General features: G+C 36.7%; 2 protein-coding genes across 19 annotated transcripts in view; both read left to right on the forward strand.

Moving 5' to 3' along the window:
- Window positions 1-24,501, forward strand: part of LOC108761337 (longitudinals lacking protein) — a 236,588-nt gene that overhangs the window by 10,069 nt on the left and 202,018 nt on the right. For 15 of the 18 annotated variants that reach the window (XR_001940116.1, XM_018507795.1, XM_018507791.1 and 12 more), the window contains exons 2-6: window positions 563-763; window positions 1,816-2,201; window positions 2,309-2,552; window positions 2,828-3,005; window positions 4,912-5,049. Coding sequence is in view for 17 of the 18 variants with exons in the window: in XM_018507795.1 (XP_018363297.1) it covers window positions 590-763; window positions 1,816-2,201; window positions 2,309-2,552; window positions 2,828-3,005; window positions 4,912-5,049 (1,120 nt within the window). In the remaining variant the exon portion in view is untranslated. Of the gene's footprint in view, window positions 1-26; window positions 477-562; window positions 764-1,815; window positions 2,202-2,308; window positions 2,553-2,827; window positions 3,006-4,911; window positions 5,050-24,501 lie in introns of those variants that run through there. The other 3 variants (XM_018507792.1, XM_018507796.1, XM_018507797.1) reach the window with 3 other exon arrangements.
- Window positions 19,567-19,920, forward strand: LOC108761343 (uncharacterized). The gene has a single exon (XM_018507813.1). It carries the CDS (start codon window positions 19,567-19,569, stop codon window positions 19,861-19,863), a length of 297 nt encoding a protein of 98 aa, XP_018363315.1. The 3' UTR covers window positions 19,864-19,920.

The raw sequence follows: 24,501 nt of genomic DNA on the forward strand, positions 1-24,501 counted from the left end.
TCCGCGCGGTCGTTGTGCAAGCGGTACGCGCAGCCCGGACGTCGCGAGTGCGCGTGCGCGGTGCTTGCGCGTCCTCCTGCATCATCCCCACCAGGCAGTCCATTACCGTTACCAGACACGCACAAAGGAGAAGGCTAGAAGAGCGATCCGACCGACGCATCGCTCATACGGCCATTTTGGAAGCTTCGTCGCTTCGTTACGGAGCTTTTGCCTCCGTCGTCCTCCCGCGAGGGCCGCGTGCGAAAAAGAAGAGAGAGAGAGAGAAAGAAAGAGGGAGTGAGAGCGCGACGGAAGAGGACTGCCGGATCGGTACGAAAGTCGAGAGACGTACTTTACCGGGTACGTCGTTCGGCTCGATGTGCGCGATAATAATCAGTCGCGGGAGGACGAGATAGCGTCGGGTCGCTCGGTCGATCGATAGTACGGTTAGGAGAGATAGCGCGAGAGAGGAAGAGAGAGGACGATTCTGTCGGCAGGTTCCGCACTCTTACGTTATCTGATTTTACGTTCGTGGTTTTAGTACGATACGTCATTTTTCACGCTTGTTTTCTCATCTGTGCAGAAACGAGGAAACGAAGCCAGAACTACCATGGAGGACGACCAGCAGTTCTGTCTCAGGTGGAACAACCACCAAAGTACGCTCATACAAAACTTCGACACACTCCTTGAAAGCGGGACGCTGGTCGACTGCACCCTGGCGGCGGAGGGGAAGACTCTCAAGGCCCACAAAGTAGTCCTCTCCGCGTGCAGTCCATACTTTGAGGTAAGAAAAATGTTTTGTTTATCATTATTTAATCCTACAATCCTTTCCCATCTTCCTAGAGATATTCTGAAGCAATTCTTTTTCTCTCAAGATATTAGATCTTGTAGGTCTTTTCTATTTCCTTAATATTTTCTTGAGATTGATTATAATCTCGAGCAAGATTCTTTTTTCTTTTACATTATTGTAATAATAAATTTTTAGATTATTATTGCCCATATTTGAAAGTAGAAATAATTGCGATAATTTAGCAACGTTGATACAATTTTATTAATGATTTTCAATTATTTATTGGTAAAAATGCGAATTACAATTGAAAGAATTTTTATTCAAAAGAATAATTGTGAACGTAACAAATTATATTAATAATTGTGTGCCGCATGAAGCTTTTCCCCTTTTATTTCTTTGTCCATTTGGCTCAGTCGGGTTAGATCAATACGAAACATGTTGGGAGGGAGTGAGATAGATTGTTGAGAAGCAAGGGAGGGGGGGGGGGGGAGGAAGGGGATCTCAAGTTGAAACAAGATGGCCGTGCTTGTTGAACGTTGCCTGGGCAGAAGTGTAGGAGGAGGTGAAGTGGGGGAGAGTGGGGAGCAAAAGCCTGAAGCCCCCTCCTAGGTCCTCTTGATCAATACAAGGAAAGCAAGATGGCTGATTTCCAGGGCACTTGCCCTGGGATTTTACCCTAATATGGGTGGGGATGCAAGAGCGGCTGTTGCAATAATGCTGCTCTATGAAAATTAATAATATGCTCGAATCGTATGTGTGTGCCTGTAGATGTTGGCTCGTCCCAGATGCAGAACTTTGCATTCTTAGCTGTAATATAGAATATATGAGAGATCAATACTTTAATACTACTAAATAAATACTTGTGCTTATGCCATGTAATCGACAAATAATGTTTAAACTTGCAGAAAGTAAATGTAGAAAGCAAATGTTAAATATAACATCTACATTAAATATAAATTAGGAAAATAAATTATTATATATTTGTAACTTTATACTATATATTGTACTCGTTTGTCTGAAAAAGATGATGTATTTTTGTATTACAGTGCCTCCTCAGCGAACACTATGACAAGCATCCAGTGTTTATACTCAAAGATGTTAAATTCAAAGAACTTAAGGCAATGATGGACTATATGTACAGAGGGGAAGTAAATATTTCCCAAGACCAACTGGCAGCACTCCTCAAAGCCGCTGAGTCTCTGCAAATTAAGGGCCTTTCGGAAAGTAAAACTGCTGGCAGTAGTAAGACGGAGTCCAGGCTACAGAAAACCGTCTCACAACCAACAGCACCATCGTTAGACATTCCACACGCGTCTTCCGGTCTGACGATAGAAAAGAACAAAGTTCCTAGGCAGAGTTTGGCGCAAAGTTCCGTGGGGGATATACCAGAGGATACGGCTAGTCCTCAGGTGTCGAAAGGAATGTCCTCGAGGTGAGTTTTCAAGGGAGAGCAATTTCATTATGTTGTAATTTAGATGTGAATGTAACCTACTCGTTAAAAAAATATCGCTAATTTTTACGTTTTTTTTGCTCCTACAGGGAAGGTTCACAAAGTCCAACATCAAGAAAAAGAAAAAGGTTTCGAAGAAGAAGTTTAACAGAAGATAGTACGATAGAAAATCAGGATGCATCGAATTCCAGCGACATGCCTCAGCAAATGGGTGTACCGGCGCTTGGTATCACGCCAGTGGCAGACGAAAAAGTACACGCAGACCCAACAGACTCTCTCGGCAGGTCAGCTTTAATGACGCAGTTGACGAAACCTGCCGATGAGATGTTGCAGGTAAAATATGTTCGACGAATTCTTCCGTTTTCTCTCTCTCTCTCTCTCTCTCTTTTTTGCGTGTACCAACGCTCTAATAGAGGCTGTCGTTAAAAGCGCTGTTTCTTTCGCTTCGTTGGTAAAGAAAAATCGTTCTCTATTCTACTGCTTTTGGTTTTACCTTTTCCTTACCGCTGCAGTGTGGAAACGGTTCGAGACAATTTTCTCTTTTGCGGATTGTGTTTTGTTCCATGGAGATTCTTTTAAGGTTTCTAATGCGTTTTAATATTCTATAGCTGCCACTCGAAAAACCCGAGCCAAATGATAATCTCATCGAGCCAAAGTCTGAATACCTAGATGACGCTGAGGAGGGTGTCGAAGACCTAACGCTGGATGAAGATATGAATGATCTTAATGACATAGAACAGGACAACAATCGAGCTGGACCGTCCCATGACCCCGCCCAACACCCCGGTAAGTTTCAAATAATGTATTCATTATTTATAATTTTTGTTTTTTTATCGTAGCGAAACGCAGGGTTTTTTTTCTCACTTAGAGGCAATGTGAATTGTAATATATATGCATTTAAACTTGCGCATCGCTAAGTAGCGTTGCGCATGTAAAAAAAAATATGAAGAGTATACGTAGCGAGTAATTGCGTTTTGTATAAAATTATATGCTCTGAGAAAGAGTCAACGACATTAGCGAATCTTCGATCCAAAAAGTTTATTTGGATCGAAGCAGAGCTTGACGTCTTGTACGATTGGATAGTGATTCTTGAACGGAAATTTCGGTATTGCTGGATCGCGATAATCAGTTGTTTCTCTCTTGATCGCAATTAGGAAGGGCTTGTGTACGTTGAACGAATTAATAGTTTTGGTGTCGCGAAGTCGTTTCGTTGTTTTGTTTGTTATCTGTTAAAACGGGACGTGTAATAAATTGGCCGACACTAGCTTGGGTTTCCTCGTTGCAGGTGGGGGGGCGGGAGCGCGGTCTCGGTCGAGAGGGAATTTCGGTATTGGTGACGATGGTGATCGTAATGGTGGCGGTGGTGCCCCATGGGCTTCCCATTTCCTCGAATGTAATAAAGTGCCAAACATGAGACGGCCGCGCCCGGACGCTGACGTAGCCGCGTTGCTTAAATCACTGGCGAACAAGCAGGGCAGAAAGTATAGCTTAGACTCGGTTAAAATGTCCCTGGAGGCAATATTGCAACAGGGGGTTAGCACCACTCAGGCGTCCGAGATGTACGGCATTAATCGCTCAACGTTGCAGTTCTATTTGAAAAAGTTGAACGTCGTCAGGAGGAGATGGAAACACCAACCTTCTAGTCCAATCTTCACCCCGGTCCAGCCTAGACGGACTTAGTGTGCAACACGCGCGAATATCGTAGCATTCTATGCACCGTTCTTTTAACGTCGAGCCCAATCAATGGCGGTCATTCATTAATATTAATAATTACTGTATAGTTTGTTTGAAACAGACTGATCCAAACTCACTCTTAGATCACATAAAGATCGAACATAATTCTTATAACATGCACATTGCCGAGACATTCTTCTGTTTGCATGTTAACATTACATTTACCCGGGAATTGAAATTCCGACAAGAATCACTTCTGAACTAGTAAAATTTAACTTAACGGTAATTCTATAATACGCACGTGCAATTTCAAAGTACGACAAGTATTGATGTACAAAGTATTTGAACTTTAAATAGTCTGAATCTATCAGTATTATTTGTCTATATTTCTTGAATGTGTTACGTGTAGACTATTTAAGCCAAATTACTTAAAATTTGTGTGACTTCAGTACGTATGTATACGAATGTATGTGAGCATGACGATCTGCGGGGCGGATGTGTTATGGTATTTCACGTAACTTGCCAAATATTACTTGCTGTAACGAGTTATGAATATAGAAGAATATTGTATAATATAAATGTATTTTAAGCACTCCCACTGTATAAGGGAAACGTGCGACTTTCCGATTGTGAAACCCTGTGTTTTGCTGCGTTATTTCTTGGTCGGTGTTACATATGTGCCCCTATATTTTTGTTCACCTTTAAAAGAGTTTATGAATAAAGTACCTTCTTCGTTCCTAGAATAACGTTTTTATTATTACTTTCATCTGACATGTTAATTGCGAATCACTCGAAATTTTTAAATAAGGATTTCCGAGACTTGCAACTTAATATTAATTGAACAGTTTTAATTCAATTATTAAATCGAGGTGTAGCTCTCACAATCAGTTTTGTAGAGATATCTTTACTCACGACTCTTATCTTGTAAATTTTTAATTAATGATATACAACGTCGTATCATGCAAAGAGTAAATATTTAACGTCACATTGAGATTTATCGGACGATGATTTATTTTAGCAGGTATGGGCTCGTGGCATGTTACCGGTGACCGAAGTAATGCGGGGGGTGTTGTGGGCTCCGTGGCAGCTCCCGGAACGGGAGATGAGGTTTTCCTCGCAGCTCAGGAGGCCGCACAGGCTCACCGCGACTCACAAGGTAGGCTCAGTGGCTTCATGTTTCATCTGCCTCCTGCCCCCCGTAACAATAGACACTCGCATAATTTTCTCCAAATCATTAGAATCCGAGTTATTTGCATCACTTGATAAAATGCAAATTTTAAACAAATTTATGGCAATGTAGAATAGAAACGCGCGTACTCGTGTTTGAATGGGCTCGAGAATATGGAAAATTTTTCAGATAGAAATGATTATATATCTTCTTCTAATGTAACAGACCGACAATGGCTCATTCACAAGCGCGAGTACGTTGATAAAAGTTTCGATGACGTGTTGACACGCGCGCGTAATTATACGTGCCTATTGCGCAGGCGGGGCGGAGCTTCTTTTTCTTTCGTTGTTGATAACGTGGTTCAACCTAGATTCCGGTGCGTTCAAGTGTAGCACGGTCTCTGAAAGAGCTTTTTATTTTCTATCGGAGCATGTAGAGCTTTCTGTTAAGAATTCTTAAGTTCTTTCTGTTTGTCTTTCTATCTTTTTCCTTTCTTAGCGTAGTGTCGCGACAAGTGAGACTTGACGTAAGACGAGCCGCACGTGCGCCGTTCGCGCGCTCCTTTTTTCCCGTCGTACAGCAATCAGTTTTCCATAATTGGTTTCGCGATATTCGTTCTGTCGTCTCGTCTTCGTTAGCCTCGCAATGCGCGACTCTACGGCCTCTCTCTCCTCCGAAAGGAGTTACGACATCGCGAGGACAGCCCGCAGGGAGAACACGAGACCTCAATATCTCGTGTCAATTTCGCGCGTAAAAAATGTACGAAGAACGATTACAGTTAGTTATACTTTATCCGCGATGATAGTTACACGCGGTTTCATATAACAGTAGTTACAGTAAATTATAGATAGAAGTAAAACATCGCGGAATTTTCTAATATTATTTTTACGTAAAAATAAAGTTATACTACTCAACGTTGATGAAACAGCTATAGAAAGAGATAACCAAGATAGGTGGCGCTTGCGAGAATCGAGAGATCGTAGAATCTTTTACTATATATTGTACCTTGTTGAACGAAGTCTAAAGCGTGGACTATCGATTATTTTTTATGCTTATCGATCTTCTTTCAGATACAACGAGACGTTTTTATTAATCAAGCACCGTGTTATTGATAATTAAAGTCAGTAAGAATAAAAATAGTTATAAACGGAATCGCGCATCATCGATAATTGGAAACGTGTAGGTGTAAAGATCAATGGGTATAAGGAGTAGGATGTCTCTCTCGATAGTCTCTCTATCTTTGAAACCGGTTCGTTTCGTTCACGTTCATGAATTTTTCCACCAAGTTGAATAATGCATTGCGTGATAAATTTAACGATAGGAATTTCGACACGCGATTGTTTTTTATATGAAACGACGCGGTATATGACATACTTGTTTTAATGCGGAAACACGTATGAAACATAACTCGCTATTTTATAGTCTGATTTTATTCGCGGAAGTCGTGGCTCAGCGATTAAATAACGAAGGAAATTTCGGGACGTATCCGGTTGTTCCCCTGTTGCTATGGGAAATTGAAGCTGGGGCAACGTGAGAGCTTCTCGGTGGGTAAGAATATAACGGGGCTTGCGCGATCGAGCGAGTGTGAGACCAGCAATCTCGACTTGGCTCTAATCGGCGTTACGTGCCTTTCATGAAATTTGACACTACTGTATATATTGTAGCTGACATTGAGCACCTTCGACAACGATTATTTTACGCTGATTCTCGACACAACTCGGAAGTCGTCGTTTCACAACCTATATAGTTACTTGACTCTAGAGTGACATCACCCGAATTTCTAAGTGATGCCCACTGCGTCGTTAGGACGTCGTTTTTCCTCGGTATATTCAGCGGTTACACATTTGCGTGTGTGATTTTCAACCTGCGGAGAACATTGATGACCTACTTTCAGCAAAATCGATGCTGATCGATGCTCTTTGGATTATGTAAATTTTTATAGCACTTGAGACTCTGTATCAATATAATTTTTTAAGCCATTTATTTCTTTCAATTTTTTATGCGTTGTTATAGTCGTCTAACTATTAGATGACCCACTACTTTATGTACCATATTCAATTGCTCTTAGGATGTGTGCAAAACGGATTTAATTATTTGAAGACAGAGTGTGAATCTTTCAAATTAAATTTTTTCCAGACCGCTCCGTAGCGGACAAGAGATATTATGTTTGTGTAGTATAACAGGCATGTATACTCTTGATGCCTGGTAGAGGCATTCCCACGAACGCTCATTGACCTTGGGGCCACGTGAAACTTGGAACGAACGCGCGTGGTAGGGAAGATTTCTATCGAAAAAGATAGAAGAGACGACAAGAAGCGAGTAAACGAAAGAAACGAACTTTCTGGCGACGAGAGATATGCGGTACGTTCTTCTATCGCGGTATCAATTATTTGCAAAAGGCGTCGTTTCGAAATTCGCAGTTGTAAAGAATAACGAAAAATCACTTTATCATTTCACGATAGATTTTACGTCAATTTGCAATAAAGTCAAGGTCAAGCGATTATAGTTTTTTGAGGAAACTTTGGTTGAGGAAACAGCTATGTTACATATATTGCGTATATAATATGTAACATTTAACGTGATTACAGTTTAACAACAGTTACGTTTATCGTGAGCCGGCGAGTGAAAAATTGAGATTATGAAGAGAATGCGTTAACGAAGATAAGACTAATAAGAAAATAAATTCAACTGTCCGTCGTGGTTTACTGATGACCCAGATTTATCGCGAATTCGTGTATAAGCGCGTTGAATTGTTGTATCAAGGCGATTATGTATATTACGTAACAATCAAACGGAAAGGCTGCTGTACAGTTTCTCAGCAGTACAATAGGTAACGATAGTTTCACCAGTTTTACCATAACGAGGCTAATAACAAATTGACAATATGACAAGTATCTAACTTTATTAGATATACGTAATAAATGACACTTTTAATAGAATAATTTAACAAAAGTTCGGAACAGTTTCGGCCAATTTCTTTTCCGTTTGCTCGTGAAGAAGGTAATAAGAAATTTTTGTCGGTTATTTCGGTTGGTTGGCAATGCAAGTTTCTTGCCGAGACGACGGAGACCAGCTTGCTTGCATCTGCTAATGTACGACAGCTGCACACTGAGCAGCTGATGCAGCCGGATACCGGTCGCCCCAGATGGCTGAGCCGGAAATCGTCCGCCCGGCGCGCCGTATCTTTCGTGATCGGATGATGCCTTTACAAATCGAAATATAAAATTATTGCGTTTATACGCGATGCGATAACAATTTACTATAGGGACGATACAATTCAATTTCCCTTTAATTTTCGTTAGAGCAGTCTCGAAAGAAATGAAACGTGAAGGGATAATCTTTGAAGGAGAGACATATTGAGAGAGAAGAATAGAGCGTAAAAAAATAAACGTTAATATCTTTATTAGTTTAGATGGAATAGTAGGAGGGTTTTTTTTTTTAGGCACGGTCGGTTTTTTCGTTAGCTTTTAAGGTACATGATCGCCCTAATGCGGTGATCCAACGTGGGAATCAAGGTAATTTCGGAGAGAGAGGAGCGGCCTCTCTGTCAATGCTAGCGTTGCTAAATCTCGAATTCGTACTCGCGATCGCGCGGTTCCTGACGTGTTAATCGATGACGGTGATTCTTTTCGCGATGTCCTTACGCGCCAGGTGCCCGTGGAATCGCGAGAGTGATCTCATTTGCTAAGCTTGTTGCGGTAGACGAATATTGCGTTCTGCCTCCATTTTTCGTCGTATATGCTATGTCAGAGTGTGTCATGTGTCGCGCGCGATACACTTTCGAAAGAAAGATTACATTGGACAGATGCTCGCATTGATAGCAAAGGTCGTTTTTTTTTCAACGTCAGAGACTTGTTGCCTTGAATCTATTTTTTCGTGCCGTTCGAGGAAGAGGGGCCCCGAGACACTTAAAATCGCGCTTCAAGTCATCGCGATCGGGGGTCCTTTGTTTAGGCTCCTCTGCTCCACGGAAAACGCGTCTCTCCGTTTTTTTTTTAATTTTGGAATCTCAACATCAAAAGCTCTCTCACACATTTCGTTATCGCTTCTTGCATTCCGTATATCTTCACGCACGTTTGTTGGTCTAAGAGTTTTCGTTTGTTCCAAACGACGAGACGCCGAGTTCGCGATCCTAGGACCGGAGTTGCGCCACGTTGTTCGCAGCGCGTAGATCTCTCTTTTTTTTTTAATTTTATATTTCTCTCGTGAATATTTTCTGTCGCGGAAACACGCGAAAGCGTTCCGGCGACGAGAGAAAGGGTAAAGGTAAACGCGTTCACGCCTGTCCGAAGGAACGATCACCCGAAGACTCGGAACCGTCTTGGGCTGTTTCTTCTGGCAACAGTGAAACGATTGCGTTTACCTCTGCCAATCCGGGACGAGAGTCACCCTCAGATCCCAGATAATAAAAAGCCCATTGTAGCCGTGACGTGTTTTTTTTGTTGGTGCGAGAAAGAACCGGTATATATGTAACGAGGGCGCGGTGTGCTAAATCATGCACAGAAGTCGAATTGAGCAACTTGCCTGAGAATCGCGTGAGAGGACATATGATACATCCTGTGTCCTCGTTTATCGCGGATTGGAACAACCGAGTGCGTTGATGTACGGCCAGTCGTGTGCGCGAACTTTTACAGTATAATTCTCTGCTCTCTATACCATTATCGTCCAGGGTGATGTCTCGCGTTTTCCTCTTTCCTCTCTCTCTCTCCCCCCATTGTGCACGACGAAGAAGCGCAGGGAGCACGGACACCCTCGCTTTTCTGCCTGCCTCTCTTCCTCCTGCCCATGTACATCTGTCTTGCCTATCTCTTTTTTTCTTCCTCTTCTCTTTCTCCTCGAAATTCGCGCTTCTCATATACGGCTGGTCGTAACTCGCGAAACCGGCTGGCCGGAAATCCGCCTCTCGCTCGCGATTCGATCGATCTCGCTTTTCCCAAGAGAGGGATCGGCGAGATTCATCGGCGTCTTGGTAACGTTCCTCTCACGCATCGCGTACATTCACACGTTATGCGTACTTACATTCACGTTGGGTTGTGCGGCTCTCTATAAAAACGCGGTCAAGAGACGAACAAAAAAAGCACGTTCCACATCAAGATCTTGGTCGCGCAAGCGCGCGCGCACCAGGACATGCAGTACGATATAACGATGTGTGAACAATTTATATATATTATATATTCATATATATATAATTTTTTTTGTCCATTCCGTGTATGCGTACACTCGATAGTTTTTAACCCATTTGTGCCATATATATATATATATTTACATATATATCTTTTTTTTTGGCGTAATTCGTCTTTTGCATGCCACGCTTCCTTCGGTAGTGTAACTATACACCTTAACTCTGCGGAAGTGTGCAAGCGTGATGGCGTTTAGTCGGATGTATCCCGTAGCGACGTGTGCATGGTGATGGTTATCGGAGTTTTGTTATCTATGTACGTGAATGAAATATATATAGGTAGAAGATCATCGCAAGACGGGATCCGCAACGTTGCTCGTGCTCGCACACGTTCGACAAATTCTTTTTTTTTTTTACTAACCCACGTGTACATAACTCGCTTTTTTATCGTAACGCATAAAACAAACTATTTAATTAACCTGATTTACATATATATCTTATTATGGTTTCTCATATGTGCATACATACATGCGTCACGTATGTATGTATACATATGAGTGTTCGAAAGAAAGGACTCCATATAGTATATATATATATATATTTACACTTATATATACGTCGTATATATATATAATATGCTTAACATTATTTATATAATACTATTTTCTATTCGATATATATCGCTATATATATACATAAAATATTTATAACGATTACGTATAGACATTCACATCGTTGTCATTATTGTTCATGGTATTGTACTTATTCGTTATTCGATTCTCGTTGTGTTGTTGTACCATGCCATGTCACAATTTTTCTCTGTATATTCCCTTTTTGTGTTTTTTTACCTGCCCCAAGTGTTTAGGCTATGATGAGGAAGCGCTCGAGATGAAGATGAGAATGCCGAAGAAGAAGCTCATTGAGCTGTTACGATCGAGCGATTTCTCGATCGGAGCGGCTCACAGAGTTTCTTCAGGATCCACGAAGAGAAAGAATTCGATGATGTCAGAAGAGAGAAGAGAAATTTGCAAGCGTGTCTTTTGCACGTTTGCGAAGACTACACCCCAGGAGCGGAACTATGCTTTCGTAGTTTTTTTTTTCTGCGAAAGCGTACGGTAATCGCGATATGACGCGTTTTAATCTTTCGGATCTCTATGATGTCATTTGAAGCTTATCTTTATGATACTCTCGCTCGAGCGAGCTAAAGTTTCAAAAAGATAACATGAATAGGATCCATAGATTTCGAAAAATTAATAAGGTATTCAAGTGTCAAAAATGTACGGACAACATCTAAATCAATACGATTTGGACGTTCACGTGTGCATCTTCGGCATTATCGAATATTCGTCTGTTTATTTTTCGATAATTTTAACGGAGCTTTTACGATTTTGCAGCGTACTGATTTTTATTCGAGCGACCTTTTCGCACAGAATACAGCTTGTACGCTCGCGTTTTCTTCAAGACAGAAGATCGAAGATGGCAGCGGCACTATAACTGGTAATAATTGGTAAGGATACTTCACAAGGTAAACAGGTAATACTTGGATCAAGATAAAAAGGTAACATGGTCCGTTAGTAGTACTAGTAACCTGATTATATTATATTATAACTCGTAATCTCGTCTACGTAAACACGCTATTTATTCTTACATATGTCTCGAGTTATACATGCAAACTTAATTACGCGCATACGTAATTCATATTTCATACTTGAATTATGTAAAGTGATTACACAAGGTGATTAGTGTTTGACGTTATTGCAAATAAAAATATCCGCGCGTGCGAGTTAGCGAGTTTAAGACGATTAGAATTCCTTCTCGCAAGCGATAATCGCATTTTTATTTGCAATACGACTCTGTTTCTTTTGATTTTTTTGTATGAAAACGGTATGTCTGGAATGCGTTCAGGAAAATGCTATTAACGCTATTTGTGTCATTCTATCTTTGTTTTACGTCTAATGATAAAAATAGAATGACACAAATATCGCTAATAGCGCACTCTCTGAACGCACTCCTCTATGAGAAAAACATGTGAATGAGGATTGAGTGCATGGGTAAATGTTCTCGGATGTTTAATATATGTATGTGTGAAATAATCAATTTTTTACATGTTTCATTGCATTTTTTATATTGATTTTGGATTACCTTTCGCTGTTGTTATAGTGATGAGAAAGAATGCCTTTCTCATTCTTGACAATGAAGCGAGAAAGTTAAAACGATATAAAAATACAATGTGTATTGTCACGGAAAAACCTATTTTTTCTATTAATTACTTTTAGCTGTTTTATCGAGATTATAGAAAATTTAAATTTTCCTCTAATTTTCGTAATATCGAGTTTGAAGTATTCTTTCGATTTATTAGAAAATTAAAGGTAAATTTTCTACAATTTGGAGAAACTGCATCGTGCCAGTGTTTTTCATTTTTCGTTTACAGAAAATTGTACAGATTTGTGATTATGCTCTGTTAACAATGTTCAAGCTGAAGATGTCGGAGAAGAGCGACTTTTTCTGCTTTTCAAAGACTTAATTATCTTGACTTGATAATTTATGCAGTGTCATATTTCTAAATTTTCTATTTATGAAAATTGTCATTTGGTTGGCAAAAAGAAGAAAGAAGATTGAAGAAAATAGAAGCAGATGCCTGGATTATCTGAAAAAGGACCAAAGGGTAAACTCATCGTTCATTTCTGAATTATATTTTGAAATTCAGAAATTCAAGATTTATATTAAAATTAAATTAGATTACGATTGAGTTTCCGATTATCCTTAATTTGGGATTTTCGGATCTCAGGAAGATTATTTATATTTTGCGAAGACTGCATATGTTTTCTCTTTACTGTTTTGTTTTGTTTATAAGTGTGTTCGGGGAGACGTTATTAACGCTGTATGTCATTCTATCCTTGTTTTACGTTTCTCATAAATGATGAAGATAGAATGACATAAATAGCGCTAATAGCATCTTCCCGAACGTACCCCATATTTTCTCAGTCATAATGTTATTTTTTTTTTCGCTCGCTTTTGTTGAGCGTCGTGTTCGTGACGTGTGTGATCTTTTTTTTGCAAGAATTAAGGATGGGAATAAATGCTCGAGTTTGAAGATCTCGCTTTTCGAATCTTCAAACAAGAGTTTGGAAGACGTCAAGAAACTTCGACTCTTTGGACTGGTAATGTATTTAACGGTACAGTATTGTGGTAACCCATATTATATAATAAATAGTGTAACACTCGCGATTAGTAATAAGTAATGATAAGTCCCGGTATAGTTTGTAAGACTTACTTAAGTTATCATATTGCGGCGTAATTAAACAAATTTTTTTAAATTTACATGTGATTTATAACAATTTTATTCTCTTTTAATAGGATGCTTTTTTACTTTAAAATATATATTTACTAAATTGGAGCAATTTTAGAAAAGTTTGATTAGATTTCATAGATATTTTTCTCTATGATCTCAAACTTGACACGCGTAGAAATCATGATGTTAGTATTTTGTGTGAGAATTTATTTTTTTTGTATGTGTGAGAAGTTGGAACATAATTTCCATCTAATGAAGGATATTATCTTTACGTGTATATTTTTAAGTGAATGAATGATATTTATCTAATAAGACATTTTTAGATATATTTTTAGATAAGTGATTTATCTAATAAGATTATTAATTATAGGATATATCCTCCTCTAGAGCCTTTAGTTTCTTTAAGATAATTGTTTTTAATGAAAAACTATTAATATAATTATATTCACATCTTTTGAAAATGTTTATGATATTCGTATTTATTACGATTCTATTTTTCTTTTATGGAAATCTGCCATAAAAATATGATTTCCATGTTAAATAGTGAAGTATATTAATGTGATTTATCGGATTTATTCTGATAAATTAGGATTATATGTGATGTCAAGAAGATTTGTCATATAGTTGCTTTCAATAAAGCATTTTGCTTTTTTTGAAAGCAAATTTTGCAAGTCAAATTTGCCAGGGATGTGACGTCGCTATCATAGTGAATTGCACAGATGCCTATGTGATAAAAAGGTAAAAGGTGTTATGTACGTAAGTATTTAATCTTGTGTGTTGTATCGGCACGCAAGATGCTTTCCCGTTATATTTACATATACTGAATCTGGCAGAAATAGTTGAGATGTATTGTTTTTTAAAATAACTAAGCATTTCGATAATTATCGAGAAGCTTGGTATTTTTCTGCTTTGCTAATAGTAATAGTTTAATGGACAATAGTACTCTATCGTAAATTGATAGCTTCTCTTTCTGCCATTATTCGTTTATTATACCAAAAATAAGATATACTCTTGGCACGTTTTTCCGATTTTTCTTGATTTATATATATATATGTATATATATATACATATACATACATATATATTTATGTATGTATATGTATATATATTTGTTCCTACGAGATTATCACATCAGGTATACATCAAATGCCGAATCATATCATGAAATTACAATTTCAATTATATATATATATGTATGTATGTATGTATATAACGGATAAAATAATTTTCATGATATACTGACAGGCGGAACTTTGCAATGATGCTTTTGTCAGTTGATAACTTTTCGAATAACTTCATTTCACAATTCTCATCAACTCGACTCCTTTCATTCAATGATCAAATTTTCCAAAAGTGTCCGTGTAAATTTGTTTTCTCGTAATCTCATTCCGTGGAAATTGCGTCGCTTTTTGCTAGAAAGTTACGCAATGTTCGCTGAATGAAAACAGATCAATGACATGTCCGATATTATATTTTTTCCTCTCCTTTTATTCTTCCTATTTCTTTTTAATTTTTCAGCTCAATGTACATGCTGTGTTAAAAACTGGATTTTATTGTTTCGGTGAATAGTCCGTCCCTCATGGTGAAGAATGTGTATGAATTTTTTTGTATGAATGAAATGTTTGAATTCTCATATGTTTCGATTTGAGGCAGAGGGTAAAGCATGTAGACTTTTCGGAGCTTTTCGTGCAAAGTTAATCGGATTGCAAGATTATTGCAAGTTGCACTTATGGGTCTTCAAATTTAGGGCGTTGGCGTGCAAACGATCTGTCGATTATCTTTGTATCGTTCGTGATCGAAGGAAGCAATTTTGATAGTTTCTTAATGCGTTATAGGGAGCCTCATCGCCACGTTTCGCGGATGGATAATTGAATAGTATGCATAGAACAAATTATCTTCTGATTATTCTGTTCGCTGATAACGATTGATTAACGAATTTGACTTTCAGATTTTTGTTAAAGCTGATCGAGTTATCTTTGAATGTTTTTATACGAGGTTTTATGTGTTTATCTTCATTCGGATATGTTGCGAGCAGTGGCGCAAAAAATGGTAAGATTCGCACAGCAATATTGTGTCGCTCCTCGCAGGTACCGAATGATTACAACAAAGTAAGTTTGACGAAATTTAATTCTGGGTACATATTGCTTTAACAAAAATTTTGAGGAAAAATCGTGAAAAATAATCGTTGGATGATAAAATGATATAAATATAATTTGTGTGATGTAATTGAGAGGACAATTATTTAAATTCTCGAGGAAAATGATTTTTACGTTTATTTTCATTGAAAATATGAATGATTTTCCTAGCGAGCTGTTTAGGATTTTTACATTGATTTGCAGCCTCGTTGCGGGTCTCGCAGAGGTTTCAAGTCTTTTGAATTTCCAGTTTCAACGTCACAGAAAATTACATATATAAATTCATTTTATTTGAAATTATAAACATTTTTACGGAATAAAGAGGTTTTTAATGCATACTATTCAAAATTAATTGACATTGTAACAGCAAAACACAAGGTACAATTCATATAGGATCGCAGGATTAAATTTAACATCGTTCCCATTTTATGAAAAAGATTGCTACTTTATAATCGAAATAGTTCATAAACGTGAGAGAGTATTTATCAACTTTCATTTCCTGTTGCTAATATTTGCATTATAAATTCTTGCTTTCATAAAATACTTTTAAAACTCGGATAATCGTAATGTCTGTAATTGACTTGACTTATCATTTTAATGCAATTATTGTTTCTCTGTTAATCATTGCTGCGCAGCGATCATTACCAGAGCTGCAATACATTGCACGAATGGTAACTAATTTTTACAAGAACAAGGGTTTATGATTACTCAAATAACGAGAAACGGGTATACATTTGGTAAAAACTCGCATGTTTATGTATCTCATCTACAACTTGAAAGAAGTACACTTGGATTTTAATGTTTTCTTGATGCAATCTCCAATTTTCACGACAATCGAGACTCGACAAAACTGACGGAACCGATCGCAACTGATTTAGATTCAATCATTCCCTCGCATTCCACGTGAAGGAAGATTCCAATGAATGGAGACGCGTTGTATGCTCGCGTGATAGTTGTGGAGGGCCCCACGGTGTTTCAGAGTCTTTTCTCGGGTATCGTTGCTCACGCTGTGACCGACGTTATTCGGTTCAGTATTCCCTGGAAAGGCATCAGCGCTACGAGTGCGGGGTGGAGAAGCAATTTTCCTGCGGGACCTGCCGGCGACGTTTCACCAGGGTGGACATCATGCGATCACATCAGAAGAGGACGGGTCATCGTTTGACACCCTATACCAGACTAGTCAAGGTGTCGCCTTTGGACCGTCACGTCTCCGCGACAGAGGTTTTCCCGAGGGAGTACGAGAACGAGAGCCACCAACAGCAGCAGCAGCAGCAACAACAGCGACAACGGAGAGGCAGAGGGGGCATCAATAATTCTAGCATGTCGATTTGTCGTAGTTGAATCTTTTTTCCCCTCTCGTGATTTCTATTTCTCTCTTAACGTTTCGAACCGAACCTGTCCATGAAAACAGAAGCCACGTCGTGATGCCAAGTTTTTTTTTTTTTTTTAATCTTCTGTCATACTAAGTAAATTCAAAATATTTATATTCAGAAAATATATCTATCAATAATGCTTTCTTCGAGCAATCTAACGTCGTTATCTGCTTTCCATGGGCGTAGATGCGACGTTATGTAGCTCGACAGAAATCGGGATGGCTTTATCAAGTTTCACATTGACCTCCAAGAGTAAAATTCTTATCGTACATATTGTTTTATTTTTAATTTTTATTTTGTTTAAAATTTTTTTAATGTTAATTTTGATGAAATCACTTGGAGTTCAATTTGATCTTTGGTTGCCACAGTGTTTTCAAAAAGTTACCTTGAGCAGTATATTAACTCGAAATTATTTTTGATATTATAATTATTGGCTTGGCTCGCGACGTGTAAAATATTACTGTTTGATTATAGTATGTTTTCTTTAATTAAACTCGGAGGCGTGTTTTGTTTTATTTTACTCAAATTAATTGAATTTTGTCGACTTGGAATTTAACTTTCATATTGCTATCTTGAAGAACTTGTTACGATTTTTCAAGACTAACTGTTTTTCAATGCAACAGGGAAAGCGAATTCTGAAATTTTGTTTGAAAGAATGTTAGATTTGAGAAAATGTTATAAAAATTATAATACCTTATATAGTTATATTGCGCATGATATTCTGTAAATATCCAAATTTAGAATTATTAGAAATTATTTCGGTAAGAGAAAATCATTTTCGGAAATACAATCGGCGTTAACACTGTTGTAAATCGGTTCGTTAGAAATAACGGCGCTAATCTCAAATTTTTGTTACAATAAATGACTAATTTCTATGAAAAGTGAATCAGACGTATGTGTTCTAATGATGTTTTTTTTCATTGCTTCTCTGGAAGTATTAGTTACTGATCAGACAATTCACAAAGTGCGGTCTAATACTCGAGATTTCTCACATTTTCACGCGAATATTTCATTAAATAATGTTTCATTCTTCCTATTCGAAGATCTTGTGAAATTATTTTCGAAATTTATCATCCAATTACACGGGCACGCAAAACCAAGTTTAATGTTTCATTCGAAGATTAGACCATGGTATTCTTACGTATTTTGGCGCTCTGAAACGTAATCTAATATCCAAATTGCTCGGTTACGAAAGTCTTTTCTACGGGGAACATCTCGATTCTCTAATATTTTTAAAGTTTTGAGTAGTCTGGTTTTCAAAATGCTGAGATAAATATGCAAACTTATGAAGTATCCAAATTGCTAAGTTAAAAATATTGGAAAATCGAGCTCTTCTCCATTGGTAAAAAGAAAAAATTGTGACGGGAGCAATTCGAACAACGGTTTCAGAGCACTATATATACAAGAATACTACAGTCTATCTCCGGTAAAAAAAAAATGTTTCGAATGTCTGTGTAATCGAATTTGTAAGTTATTAAAGACGAAAGCATTTTTTCTTTTGCTAAATATCACTATAAGATCACTTCATCAATTGCTGTTAACAATTGCTGTTGAGTTAATTTATTTTGAAATCAAAATATATATATGATCTCCGGTTATGCAAACGACACATTTTGTCTTCAGCTAGAATACGAATCATTGTCAATTAAATCGTCTTCTAAATTTTTTCCGTGATATAAGAATTATCGTCATGTTACTTTCGTTCATTCGTCAATGTCTCTCCTTTTCAGCCTAGTATTTCATTAATATAAGTTTATTGTTTGCTCTCCGTATAATCTCGAATTATAATCGTTAGTTATGTGGTAAACTTTCTGAGTAGAATTAACGTAACTGTAAGCTAACGTTCACACGAGGAAGCATTCTTTTTATCATGTCTTTGGAGAGTCTTACACGTATGCTTTCGTGCCAATCGTATCGACCTTGCATCCAATCGTATTTTTCAATCCACAAATGCGAATCCGACCAGTTGATGGACCAGATGAAGAACAAATAAAGAATCTCTTTGGAAAGAATCTTCTACTTTTTTCAATTGTGCGAACCCTACACCCAGCTTTTCAGCTCTCGTATCGTTGCGAATGTAAAATAACTTAGTTACTAACTTTTGGTGTGGCATAATCTCAAACCTTTTCGTATTATCAATTTAAAAATTTTATTACAAAAAAAATACTAAAATTAGCCATTAATCTTCTACAGTTTATTTAAATATTTTTAAACGTTTGAATCTAATTCTCAAATTTTTCTTTTTAGAAAATAACTTCAAAATATCTGGCAATTAAGATCACATTCATTTGATCTTTGAAAAAAGTAAGTCGTATATTTCATTTATATATAAACACCGTTTACATAATTTTTTTAACGAAAGATTAGGAAATTCAGGGCGATATTTATTATGAACTCAAAATAATGCCAGTGCGTAGAGAGAGTCCGAAAGAGAAAGGAGAGAGAGAGAGGGAGAGAGGAAATATTTCAGAAAAAGCTCGTTAACGTAAAAGTGAAAATAAAATTCTCGAAAGGAATCTTTAAAATTTAAATGCATCTTGTCGCGTCCGCACGCATAATTGACCTCCGGGGTGATATAGTTGGCCGATGATGCTTGCAGCTGCCACGCCGTATTGGTCACAGTCCACTGGGGTGCATCAGCAACCCACGGCACATTACTGCAGACTCTCCTGTCCAAACTGCGGTCGCAGCTACAAGTATCGAAGCGGTCTGCGAGGACATATCGCCGACTGTCTCTCGGAAAAAGAGAAATTGGAAGCTGATTTTCGTCAACGACAGGAGCAGCGGCGGCAGCGAGAACAGCAGCAGCAGGTGCAGCCGCCGCGACTGGAGCAGTTCACTGCGAAAGACGTCAGAATACTGTACAAGTTTTGGAAATCGTAGATACTTGTGTAGCACAGAGACGAATGAAAATCGGTAGTAAAAAATCTTCCATCCATTTTGCGTCGAAATTACTTGTTCTTGTTTTATTTCACCTTTGAACACGGAGGCGGGATCCTACGATCGTTTCTCGTTCTTGGATGCTCCAGTATCTCGATCCAGGCACTATATCTCTTGCTCCTCTCTTGACGACAATAAATCTGTTTTCTGTGGCTGAACTAGTATACACTTTTGGAACTTGAGTGAGAGATAGGTATATGTTTGATATTTGTCGAAAGCAAGAAAGACAGTTCCAGTGCAATCTAGTTCAGGAACAGAAAACAGACGAAATACGTGGCTTTTCACTAGTTCTCTTGCTCTTACATTTTTCTTTTTGTTATACGTTTAAAAGCGAGATAACCGTAAATATACTTAATAAAAATAATGTTTATCTCTAAAATTGATCGTATTTAATAAACATTACTTTGGTAATTGTGAAGAATTATTTCATCAATGGTTTACTTGTGTGTGTACATATATAATATATACAATTTCTGTGTTCTACTTTTTTTATATTTTTCATTCGGCTATAAGTACATAAATAGAAATGTTATATCACGCATTAAATAAAATGAATAAATAAAATTTAAAGTTTGTAAAATTCAGCTCGTGCGATATGCGATGCACTCTCGCATCTTACTAGCGAATATACAATATAATCTATAAATTAATATCTATATATTAATAAAATGACGTAAATCGATCCTTTAATCACGAGTAGCATCTGGTACATGCTACTAGTACTGTAAATAACCATCAGTATCTGATTAACGAAGGAATAAATGAAGCATCAGTGATTGTTGGTTGATGTGTATTGCATGCTGAAGTTTTGTCATCTAGCGAAACGTAAGCTTCGTGATTGTCAGCGTGGCGAGTAAATGTCACATTTAAAGCGGCAAATGAAGGAGTTATGTATCTCGAACGGCTCATCGGAGGGAAATCATCCACGTTCAAATCATTCACGCGTAACTTCAGCCAGTATTTACACTCATTCGCCGTGGATATGTGTTGGGTGAAACTATACAAGAAATCATATTTTACGTTGGGTTGAAATTAATTACATCACGGGTGTAAAAATGGATGCACTAATAAAATGCAGTTCATTTTGGTGCAGCATGTAAATAACAGCCCAAAATAATGAAGACTGCACAAGAGTCTGCCGTAAGGATTGATGACGTATTTTTTCAAGTGTATAAATATATTGCTATAGTTTTATTTTTTTTTATCATTGTTACATAGAACGTCACTCTATAAAGCTTTCACATATCGATTACTTGCTTTTGTCGTAAAGTTTTTATTATATACTACTTTGTCTTTAACTTATTCTTCAATAACTCAAAGATGTGTAAACGAGAATAAACGAAATCTCATTACGTCTAAAAATAAATTTAATTCTATATATGTTAATAATTAAATATTCTATATACTTGTTACAATAATTGAACGTTAAAGAATTAATTAATTTGTTAATTTATTTGTGGACAACGCGACTTTTAATTTTTATCTACTGCAATAATAGAGTATTGTATATACGGCGGTATTAAATTTTTCAGTAATTCATTATTTTGAAAGACTTTGAAAGAATTAAATGCGAATAGAACTGGTTTCTATTCCTCGACGGGCTTGGGAGCTTTTTGTGCAGTCTTCCTTTGGAGCGAGCTTGATTCAGTATTGTCCACACGCTTGGTTCGAGCTTTTTCCTCAACGGTCGAGAAAGAAAAAAAAAAGAAGGGGGGGTCAAAGTGTCCAGGTCACACTGTCTCGACCGGAGTGACCCGCGGCTTTGCAGATAAGAGGGGCTCATTTCGTGCGTCCGACAGGAACCCGTATGATGTAAAAGGCCTCCCCCTGTATGCTTGCAGCCAGCCCCGCGAAGGAGATCGTCTTGAGTGGCGGCGACGGCGAACTGCCATTTCGGTGTGTAATGTGCGGACGTGGATACAGATCGCGATCCTCTCTCACACGACACTCCAGATACGAGTGCGGCCGCCTCGGATCCCGGTATACCTTCACCTGCACTCTCTGCGGCAAATACTTCTGCCGACCGGATCACCTCAAGCAGCATATCCTCAACATCCACGGGGGTTCCGTCGCTAAATAACCGCGGCTGTGTTTCATCTCCTTCGGCGTGTAGAGAAACATTGTCATCGATCATCGACTCGCCGTTTACTGATGATGAATCGATTGGCAGCCGTTTTTGAGGACGTCGAAATTACTGCGAAAGTAATTGCGATTGTCATGAAATCGAGAAGGAATGTTTTTGCATCATATTCTCTATAAAACAGATTTTATATTTTTATTAAAAAAGAAAATGTAATTTTCATGTACATATAAGTAATCTTATAAATTTGAACTTAAAGTTTATAAACTGCTGGATCACTTTTATGCACTATTGCTTTAGCGTGGTATGCGAATGAGATTTGAAGTTCTACTTAGAATGAACATGTTTATTTTGATTCTGATGCTGCAATAATATTTCTTATTGAACGGGTTTTCTAGACTAGGTTGCAGATAATTTAGGAGCCCCTCTTAGAAATATTTTTATCGTTTATCTCGTGGAGCTTTATTTTAATCGTACTGTTCGCTTAGATTTGTTTATCCAAAGGAATACCAAAGGAAATTTTTATTTTGAATTTGTCAGTAGTTGTTAGTTATTTGTATATGGAACTATGAACTATTAGTTATCTTTTGTAGCTATTAGAATATTTTTAGAGAAAGTATTTAGTGATTAATTTGAATCTTGAAACGTAAGTTCTCATGTAAAAGTTCTTATTCAGAAAAATCTTACTTCTCGTTCGTGTTTGAAAAATTTCTCGTTCAAGAGTTTGTTAACAGTCTAATCTAACGAGTTTTCAGGTAACAAATACGATTTATTTTCTGAATAAATTTTATTACAGTATAGTTAAAGAGTTAAATACATTATTAATAGATTCTTTATTATTGCGCAGTTCCAAGATTAGTTTATGTTACATATAAATGCTCAAGTAGACATTTCTGCTTAAATGACAAAAGATTTTATGTTTCACTTTCTTTAGAAAATTCAAGATGAAATGAAATAACTGCGTGCATATTATACGCGTACTTGCGTGTTTTAGAGGTGAACTGCCAAATAGCCTGATCACGAATGCCAAATGACTAATATTCCTATTTTTCTAGTGCAATATACATGTTTAAGTTATTCTATAAAAGTATACGATTATACAATGATATATAAATGTGTAGATGGATTAATATATTGGAGAGTGTTGTTTAGGAGTAACAGAACTCTGTGAATAAGAAATGAGTCATCTGTTTCGTCTCTTGTTGAATTTTCTGAATTCGTTTGAATGTATTTGTTATATTTTTGAAAGCAAACTTTAAACTAAAAAATTAATATTTTTTTTTATTAAAATGTGTTCAAATTGATAGAATGTATATTGATAAAATGCAGAAGTTTATCAGTCTTTCCAGAGCATGTTTGAATGCATATGCAATCCTTATCATGTATTTTTCTATATTTTTTTCTATATGAATAAATCTCTTTTGTCTTATTATTAAAACAGTTTTTTAATATTATATCTTGAATTATCTTAGTAAAACGAAATTAATTGTGAAAGTCTATCAAGTTTTTGCATTCTAAATATTTTACTTTATATATACGCCGATAGTTTTTAAAATAATATAGTACGCGTATTGAAATCTTTTTGGTTTTCTTTACGATTAAAGAATTAAATTGAAAAATACGAAGTTGTAGGCACTGAAAATTGTTTAAAAATTCGATAGATATATTTATTGTGTCATAGAGTAAATTTTAAAAAATGTTGGAGTCTATAGGGATAGGATTTCTTTTTATAGTTTTATTGCAGAAGTATCGGTTATGTGTAAAGAGAAATTATGTTATGTAGCGACTCTACTGTCGTATGTTTGAGGCTATAAAATATGCGCAAATATGTTATTTATGCGAGTTTACGTAAATAGAAGAGGTATGATGGGGTCATTTTTCATTACCCTAAAAGATGCGATATGGGTACATTACTGTTATTGTTGGACATTGATTCCACACGTTGTTACTTATCATACTTTATAAATTTTTATGGTATTTCAATAAAAAAGTAATATTAAATAAATTCTGTATTTCTTAACCACTTTCCATCCATTTTTTTGGTATCACGTTCCTCTCAATCTGATTATATCTCCGTTATGTTTTTTAATATTTTCATCTTTTATGTACATTTATTTTTTGTAGCATACAAAATACCGTATAATAATGCTGTTATAATTAAAAAATTTTTAATATATAGTGATATTTTATTTTTAAACTAATTGTAAATTAAAGTAATTATTAAATTAAATATTTGTAAATATATATTAAATTAAATATTTATTTAAAAGAAATAAAAATAAAAGCGGTTTACATTTTATTTTTGTTTATAATTAATACAAATGCTCAGTTTTTATAATTACAATTCCGGCTAATTCAGTCAATATGATATTAGACTAAAAACAAATAATTGTCTTTCGGCTAATTTAGAATGTATGACATCTGGATTTTGCTTTTCATTTTTTAAATTTGTGAAAATTATATCTTAATATATATATATATATATATATATATATATATAT

The sequence above is a fragment of the Trachymyrmex cornetzi genome, unplaced genomic scaffold (assembly GCF_001594075.2).
Source record: "Trachymyrmex cornetzi isolate Tcor2-1 unplaced genomic scaffold, Tcor1.1 scaffold248, whole genome shotgun sequence".
Classification (NCBI taxonomy): domain Eukaryota; kingdom Metazoa; phylum Arthropoda; class Insecta; order Hymenoptera; family Formicidae; genus Trachymyrmex; species Trachymyrmex cornetzi.

Excerpts from the sequence above, each read along its gene's own strand:
- LOC108761343 (XM_018507813.1), top strand. The coding sequence starts at position 19,567 with ATGATGCTTGCAGCTGCCACGCCGTATTGGTCACAGTCCACTGGGGTG.